At 41.9% G+C, this 8,318-nt stretch overlaps 2 protein-coding genes across 2 annotated transcripts; both read left to right on the top strand.

Moving 5' to 3' along the window:
* Window positions 1-1,314: 1,314 nt before the first annotated feature.
* Window positions 1,315-2,537, top strand: mrps21 (mitochondrial ribosomal protein S21). Its single transcript, XM_017420791.3, has 2 exons — window positions 1,315-1,471; window positions 2,118-2,537. The coding sequence occupies exons 1-2, from the start codon at window positions 1,389-1,391 to the stop codon at window positions 2,296-2,298; spliced, it is 264 nt and encodes an 87-aa protein (XP_017276280.1). The 5' UTR covers window positions 1,315-1,388; the 3' UTR covers window positions 2,299-2,537.
* A 2,172-nt stretch (window positions 2,538-4,709) lies between these two features.
* Window positions 4,710-8,275, top strand: ciarta (circadian associated repressor of transcription a). Its single transcript, XM_017422109.3, has 6 exons — window positions 4,710-4,856; window positions 6,794-7,147; window positions 7,243-7,318; window positions 7,412-7,490; window positions 7,589-7,730; window positions 7,919-8,275. Exons 2-6 carry the CDS (start codon window positions 6,794-6,796, stop codon window positions 8,189-8,191), a joined length of 924 nt encoding a protein of 307 aa, XP_017277598.1. The 5' UTR covers window positions 4,710-4,856; the 3' UTR covers window positions 8,192-8,275.
* Window positions 8,276-8,318: the final 43 nt, after the last annotated feature.

Below are 8,318 nucleotides of genomic sequence, written 5' to 3'. Positions count from 1 at the left end.
CTCGATCGAGCCGGAGTCTCCGACGGACAGCCTTAAAAACCACTTTTGCCATAGCAACAAAGAAAAGAATCAAATGAAACTGTTTGTTGAGGTTAAACAATTAAATATTCTATTTATAAGTGTCCTGACACACTGTTAGTAAGAAGGGTTTGATTTCAGTCATGCAAGTTGGCTATAGATTGTTGTCAGAGTCTCTCAGGATAAGTTTTGATTTGTGTCTCCTCAAACACCGGCTCACCCTCTGCCAGGGATATTTTGTCAGGTCTGAATCAGATGGGATGCCTGTGGAAACATGAGGCGCAGTATTCACCCAACAAAAGGAGTCGTGATATTATCTGTGCAGGTTGGGTAAGAGTCTCTCCCAGCGGCACCGTGCAGGTACAGGACCCTTTAGTGTTAGAGCGACACGGGAATCAACCTCGTCTGCTATTCTGTGAGGCAGAAGAGCACATAAACCCGTTTTTCTAAATGAAAATTAGAGCGGCCTTCCATGGCAGCGCTCACCGCTGCCCGACCTACAGGACTCAGACAGCGAGACGACAGCAGCAACTCAAAGCTGCGCAGAAGAAGAAGAAGAGCAGAACACCGGACACTGCAGTCTTTGCTGCTATAGAGACAAATGTAGCTTAATCTGTGATTTCCCTGAAAGCTATTTTCCTGTTACAGCTGTTAAGTTTCCAGATATAAACATATCTGGGTGAGGGATACAGGCTTTGGCTATAAAAGAGGAATGAACTCAATATATGAAGACTTTAATCTACCTGATGATATGCACACACTACAACACTTGTGAAAAAACTAAGGGTATTAGTTCATTTTTATTACGAATTTAGCTGTTCAGATAGGCCTTTGTGTTTGGCAGACTTCTAAATAGTTTGTATGCATATATCAGAAATATACTCTAATGAATTAACACAGGCATAAATGTATATTCGACAATAAACAAATCATAAAGAGACATCAAAACAATCTCAAATTCTCCCTACAAGGAACATAGAGCATTCATGAACATTTTATGATGTTCTAACAGTTCATGCATCATAATTTTTGCAGAAACCAGAGTTTCAGAATTAGCAATACAGAATTAACACGTCTCAGTGCAATTTAATTAACTATTAAAGGATTCCAAATCACTCTTTTTAATTAGAACTTGTCAGCATTTTAAAAGGCAATATAATTGTGGGGGTAAATATATATTCAATAAAGACATCGTTATAGCTGAATAACTTGATCAGGTTGTTTCATATAAGAGTTTAATTGAAAATGTAACATAAAAGTTGAGTAAAGCGCCACCTAGCGACGGTTTAATCTGATTTTCTTGCGTCCGGAACTTTTTTGCAGCTACGCGTTGCCTCCCGGACTCGAATGAACGACGCACTCGGTTCAAGATGTCGAGGCACCTTCGCTTCGTAGCTCGGACGGTGATGGTTAAAAATGGTGACGTCGATACGGCGTACAAGACTTTAAACAGGTATGAAAAAAGAAACAAAACACGAACTTCGCTTGTTTTTTTAACGTCAGTTTGGATTACAGCCCGGAGCGGAGAAGCTAACGCTAGCTTTAGCCTTCCGCTGAATGTCACGGTATTGCGGCTGCGCAGTAGACACGACCGTTACAGGCTAATCTGAACTCTGAACGTTTCACGATAAAAAAAATAGATCAAAAATAAAGTTTCAAACTCCACATTAAAGGCAGCTGAAGAGTGTTGCAGCATGATTACAACACATAAAATCTATGTGTTCCGTTTTACCTCAAAGCTAGTTGCAACAACCCTGTTTTAAACCTTCTATTTGCTTCCTGTCTCGAAATTCAGACGTGTTTACTTAATATTTAAAGGTATAAGAACCTGTATAATTTCATATAAAATTGATTTAACTTATTGTTTCCAGATGTGTTTCTTATACGTTTTGAGTGATATGATGTTTGGCTGTGTGTATTTAAAATGCTTGAATAATTACATTATTTACTGTTTGCCTTATTTTATCAATGTTAATCGCTACATTGAAATGTCTTTTTAATTTTGAAATGTAGAAATGACATATATTAAAATAGATATAAGATTTCTCTGCCTGTTTTACCTTTTTAACCCATTCCATTAAATCTGTTCCCACATTCAGGCTCCTGACTCAGGATGGGATCATCGAGGCGGTGAAGCGCAAACGCTACTTCGAGAAGCCCTTCCGAGAGCGACAGCGGAAAAACTTTGAGAACTGCCGGCGCATATACCACATGGAAATGGCAGAGAAAATCGCCTTCATCTCCCAGACGAACAGAGAGGATCCCTGGCTTGGCTGCTAGGAAGAAAACATGAATATCAACAATGGTTTGACCAAACAAAAACCATCGAAACAGTCTTTGTTTCTTCTTAAAGGACTTGGGGAAATACCAACAATGATGGCTGCAAGACTGACATCATTTCTGACGACAAAGCGTTCGTTGTGTGGTTTATTTTTTCACCAAACTTGTCAAAAGTGCAGGAGAGGGGATATAAGTCTTGTGTATTTTCATCGTTTCTAATAAATTCTAAACATATGGCATCATTAGTTTTTTTTATTTATGTAACAATTATTAGATTGATCGAGTTAAGACATTTAAAATCAACAAAAACAGGACAATTTCCTTTCAGATTGGCTTAAGAAAGATTTTCAAGAGGCCTAATTAGCTGCAGGAAGTTCAAACTCTCCAGATGTTTTTGCTGAGATTTTTGAAATTAATTTAATTTTTGAGTATTTCCAAGTTTTGAGAATAACTGTAGAATTAAACTGCATGTTTCCAGAGACCCAATTAAGAAGATTTACTTGTTCTTAGTGAGACTGAATCTAGATGTGACAAAAAAATAAATAAAATAAAGGTAAAGGCTGCTTCAAGAAGTAATCCGACTAACTGGAAACTGGAGTCTGTCAGAGAAAAGCGTCCGAGCAATAAGGGAATCCTCTAGTGAACGCGTGATGTAAACCTGCAGGTCTTGGAAAGAGAAAATGACAAGTGAAGCAACACTTTCTGCACCAGACAAGTCAAAAAAAAGAGAACGTTTTTGTCAAATATTGAGCAGTCGCCTCTAAAACAATTTAAATAACCCCAAACAACTGCACTTTTTATTGGAGATCGTGGAGTTTTGAATTGGAAAACGTCCCCGGATGGGAAGCAAAATGTCTTCAACTGAAGTCCAGATGTTTTGTTTTTAATGTCTTCTTTCTAGATTGATCATGTCCTGGATGATGGAGACTCTGCACCAGCTAATCTGAACATCTTTGCAGACACTGTTTATATCGGCTGAAGATCTGGACCAACAATCGGACCACATTTGATCAAATCTTTAAGCTCCCAGCCCAGAGCTTCAGCAGCTTAATAAACCCATCTTGTTTGTTCAGGAATACGACCTGAAGCCAAATCACAAAAGAAAACCGAATGCAACCATAAGCAGCGTGACTACTAGTTTGCACGGCTTCTTTTATCAGCTCGGAGCCCCGGGACCGTCGATGTTTGCATGGTAACACTATCTGGTGTGTCGCAATTAAAAGCATCTAGAACTGAATGTCCCCGCTTAAACTCGTGGAACGTGTGCCAGGATCACCGCAACAATGAGTCATAAGAAAAGAGAAAAAAGAATATTGCTGATTTGCATACAGGATCCCTATGCAGTTTGTCTGGACATACCGGTTCAGCCGATTCGACTGACGAGTTTAAATTCTTCTCTTCCGTTCAGAACCGGTCTTTAGAACCATTTAAACCTTCCCCCCACCCACACACACACACACACACACACCCAGAATTGTACCGGCGTCTATATAAAGGTACTTCCTTTTCAGAGGATTCTGCTGCTCCTAAACAAACTAATAATTTTGCCTTCTTTCATAACATCCAGTTTAACATGTGACTGAAGAGGCACTCAGGCTTCCAGTCTATCTTATTATGTAAGACTGCCTACAAGCCATCTTAGCTTTAATAGGTCTGAGAAACCATATAGGCTGCTCCAGTCCTGTCTGTTATTGACAATAACTTCATAATAATAAAGGAAATTTGATCTGATTGGAATATTACTGCAATCTGTGTTCTTTCTTCTCCTCTGCATGCATCACATTTATCCCAGGCAAACCTAAAATTCTGAGTAAATACTGATGGATTAACTTATTCTCTCCCCTGAATTGTTTTAAATATTTATCATCTACAAAAAAACAGCATTACAAACAAAATATATTAGTTTTTCTACTTTTTTTGACTTATCATTCATTAAAACTCGCCACTCCTGTGTCATTCAAGTCAAGTTGCTGTAATGGCGTCCATAATTAACACAAATGGACAATTAAATTAGATGCCTTATTTAAAAAAAAAAATAAACAAACAAAAACCAGCATAAAAGCCACGAACCTGATCTGCTTTTTTTTGTTGTTGTTTTAAACTGTTGTTGAATTATATTAGATAAAACAAGCTAAATATATACATATATATATATAATAAAGTAAAATAAACAAATAAATAAATAAAATTTTAAACAGATGCCTGCGGCCGCGTGCTGTTCCTGCCCTCCCAGCCACACCAGCCACACGTGCCGCTCCGCTCTGGAGGCGTGTTATTATCAGCGCCTGTGCGAGCCAACCGTCGCCGAGAACGCAGCCGATTGGTCGGGCCTCTCGGCCAATCGGAGAAGCCGCTCTCTCAGCCGGCCAATCATGTCTCTGTATCCATCTGGCACGTGCGGAGTCCGTTGAGCCCTCTCTCTCTCGGCACGTCCTGTTCGAAGTAAACTCAGACGAAACGAGGAAGAGGAAGGAGCAGCGCGTCAGCTGGTGTGCTCACCGTTAGTTTTACCCCAGTTGACAGTTACTGTGACTCAAATTCTCCGTCAAAGAAAAAAGGTAAGAGCTTCTTATTTTCATATACGAGAAAACACGAGTCCGCACTAACTGATGTTTTTTTTTTTTCGCGAAAACATGGCAGCTTCGAAATCTGTTATTTCGAGCAGCTCGCGTCATGCACGGTTCTGATTTTGAGCCATGCCAGCTAAAAAGTGAGCTTTAAAACATGCCAGGAGCTGTAGTTTTTAATGTCAGACAGTCACTCGGAGTGTAAGGGGTTCTATTATAGATTATAGGGTAACTATTAAAGAATAAAATAGAAAAAATAAGCAGAAAATAGACAGATCTGTCATCAGATGGCAACCAGTCTCTGACCTGAAACAAAGGTCGTGAGTGAACTAATGGTGTGTGTGGTGTGTGTGTCTTTGTTTGTTTTAGATGACTCATTGCAAGTCCTCAGGTGAACTTTCAGGCAACCATTTGTTCCCTGTTTGGTTAAATGTAAATGAGCCTTTCTCCTTTACCAAGGTCTTGAATTGTTGTATTAATGTAACAATAAGTGCAATCCAGTCTTCTTTCTCCTTTTAAAATGCTGCACCTGTTTCACATTTGAAATATGAAAATTAAAGTGTTTAATTAAAGGCTCTTGGAGCTTAGTGGCTCAGATATTTTAGCAGGATCTTTCAAAAACAGTGAAGTTTTTGCAAATTATTTGTAAGTTCTGGTTTTGTTTTTGTGTGTGATTTAGGCTTGCCCACCAATTTAGGTCAATTTGGGAGTGCATCTAAATTTTAGACAAGCACTTTAGGGTTCATTTTGCTCTTAACGTTGTCTGTTTTTAATTCACAAGTTTCATTATTGGCTAAAAAACGGGGGGAAGCTGTAGGTCTGTAGAGCTGAAATGCAGATAAATGATCTGACCATAAATTCAAACACCTGTAGAAAAGCGTGGAAACTGGGGATGTTTTAGACCAGAAATGACCAATAAGAGCTCCCTTTGCACTTTGTGAAACCAGGTTATCAGCTCGCAGGTCGCTTTCCACGGACTCTAAGATTAGTTAGTAATGTTATAAACACGTATAACACTACCAAGTGGCTCGAAACCTGCCTGATTTACAACGGTGTGCACGTGACTGTTCAAAATGAAAGAAATCCAGTCCATTAAAAAGGCGACAGGGTGGAGCCTGCATGCACTTCTCCGAAAAGTTACCTGCGTGAGCTGAATAAACGCCTCGGGCTGAAACCCTTTTTGTTTTAAGGCCATAATTAGGGTTGTCACACAATATTAGGTGCTTCTAAAATAGCTCGTGATTTATACGTTTTGATATTACGTAAAGGCTCAGTCCTGAAAACAAAAACAGGCTTGTCAAAACAAAAGCCTCCATATTCTGTTTGGCAGACGATTGCGTGCGCTGTGAATACTGAGTACGCCCAAAATAAATTAATTCTTCTTACCGACATCACATTTAGTTTATCAGATTGTTCTGGACTGATTCAAACATGTACCAGAAGTTCTCCAAAGTTGCAAAATAATGGCCAAAAAGCCTCTTAAATAACATGTTTTCACCGTGATAGGGGCTTTTCGGTGTTTTTTTAAGGAAACAGCTCTGATTCTGACTCATTAAAGTGTTATCCTTAATATATATTTTTTTTTTTTAACTGATGTGCTTGTACATGTTTCTTCACATCCGGCGAACGGCTCCTGTTTTCAGCACGCCGGTCCATCTGTGTTTATCTTGATTGCATTATACTTGCTCAGACTTGCTGCAGACGTCACTCATAGCTGCTTGTATTTGTTACACATTAAACTTGCTTGGTTTTGACTTACAGCACAGATATCAGCCGTATTTTCTGACTAATAGAACTAGTTTGCTTCATTAAACTAATATCACTGTGAAATAAAAACAGTTATTATTGAATTTAGTTTGGTCATTGATGAGTAAATATATTTAAAATCCTTTTCTTTGAGCACGCACTGACTCTGTTTGTCTCCACAGATGAACTCATTGGGCAAATCCTCCAAATGGCCGTCCTACGACTCGCTGCCCTCCACCTCGAGCTTCCCCCTCAGCGAGAGCGAGCAGACGGAAGACGAAGCGGACGTCTCCTCGGAAGGAGAGAGCGACGCCGGGGTGAAGAGGCCCTCCTCAGCCGACGAGAGCCTGGCGCGGCTTCCCGGAGGCTATCTCCACGTCGCGCGGCGTCCGGACCAGCTGCTGTCGAGGCTTAACGCCGACCAGCCCGAACTCCGCCCAGACAAAGCTAAACACCCGAGCGCACCCCCTTCGCCTGACGCGGCCTCGCTCGGCGCGTCCTCGTCGACGCCGGGGGACCTGGCCTTCGCTCAGAAAGTGAGCAGCCTGAAACCGAAATGAATGCCAGCATCTCGGTGTTTTTGCAAACCAAACTTTGCTGTAAAAACTCTCCTTCTGTTGGTGTTTTTCAGTGTGCGGATTTGCGCAGGTTTATCTGTCCTCTGCTTAAGCTTCTGCGCGGGCTGAAGGCCGGGCGGTTTGAGAAAGGTATGTGGCGTTACTTATTTTTTTGGATCGATCATGCGTCGTAAATCACCCTACTTGTGTTTGCTTTGACGTGCGGCTGGTATTTGTTGATAGGTTTGACCAGCTACCAACAGGCGGTCGCCATAGACAGATTACAGCGGATCCTGGGGATGCTACAGAAACCTGAAATGGGGTAAGAAGATCGCAAGTTAAAGTTCTCTTTCTGTGGCAGCAAACGTGTTGGTGTGATCAGAGTCGCTAACGGTTGTTTCCGATCCCTCCGCGCTGCAGTGAGAAATACCTTCAAAGTCTGCTGCAGATAGAGATGCTGCTCAAAACGTGGTTCCCCCAGGACAAAATGAAACCCACAAACACATCCAGCCCGACCACAACTCCACACCGGTGTCAGAATCAGCTCCACATTCCAGTCAAGGTGAGCTTCTCGTTTTATATTAGCCATGATTGTGTCTTTTCTGGGTTTTGGTGAAACAAACAGAAGCGTTACTTTAAAGAAAAGCTGAATAAATGAATTCTTAAGGGCCGAGGGTTACACTGTCTGATGCTTGTTTGTTATCTTAAAGAGTAATTTCCACTGAAACGTTTGTTATTTTTGTCTTGCAGAAGAGGAAACTGAGCTGGTTTACCGCCGATGAGGTTCCAGCCAAGCACACGCACCATCAGAAACACAAGCCCCGCCTCCCTCCATCGCCCCAGAGCTACGCAGCGGCAGAGGGACAAACCGCCGAGGCCACGGACTGGACCGGCCCTCTGAGCGGGAGGTGGGAGAACCGGGAGCCCCCTGAGGCCCCTCTGTCCTCCCCCCGCTGGAGTCCGGCCACGCAGGACTGCTCGGTGTCTTCGAGCAACTGCATTACCACGAGCGACTCGCCTTAACCGGCGGGCGGCTGACCTTCCCGTCGCATGGAGGCACCTCAGCGTGTCAGCCAGGGAGAAGGCAGGGGGGGGGGGGGGGCGCGGGCGATTTACCAACAATAAAGTAAAATTCGGCTTGTTTACGTCA

The sequence above is a fragment of the Kryptolebias marmoratus genome, linkage group LG5 (genome assembly GCF_001649575.2).
Source record: "Kryptolebias marmoratus isolate JLee-2015 linkage group LG5, ASM164957v2, whole genome shotgun sequence".
NCBI lineage: Eukaryota > Metazoa > Chordata > Actinopteri > Cyprinodontiformes > Rivulidae > Kryptolebias > Kryptolebias marmoratus.
This window is presented reverse-complemented; position numbering and strand designations above follow the sequence as displayed.

Excerpts from the sequence above, each read along its gene's own strand:
- mrps21 (XM_017420791.3), top strand. The coding sequence starts at position 1,389 with ATGTCGAGGCACCTTCGCTTCGTAGCTCGGACGGTGATGGTTAAAAAT. Across the intron at positions 1,472-2,117 it reads GCGTACAAGACTTTAAACAG|GCTCCTGACTCAGGATGGGA; the intron begins GTATGAAAAAAG and ends TCCCACATTCAG.
- ciarta (XM_017422109.3), top strand. The coding sequence starts at position 6,794 with ATGAACTCATTGGGCAAATCCTCCAAATGGCCGTCCTACGACTCGCTG. Across the intron at positions 7,319-7,411 it reads GGCCGGGCGGTTTGAGAAAG|GTTTGACCAGCTACCAACAG; the intron begins GTATGTGGCGTT and ends ATTTGTTGATAG. Across the intron at positions 7,491-7,588 it reads CTACAGAAACCTGAAATGGG|TGAGAAATACCTTCAAAGTC; the intron begins GTAAGAAGATCG and ends TCCGCGCTGCAG.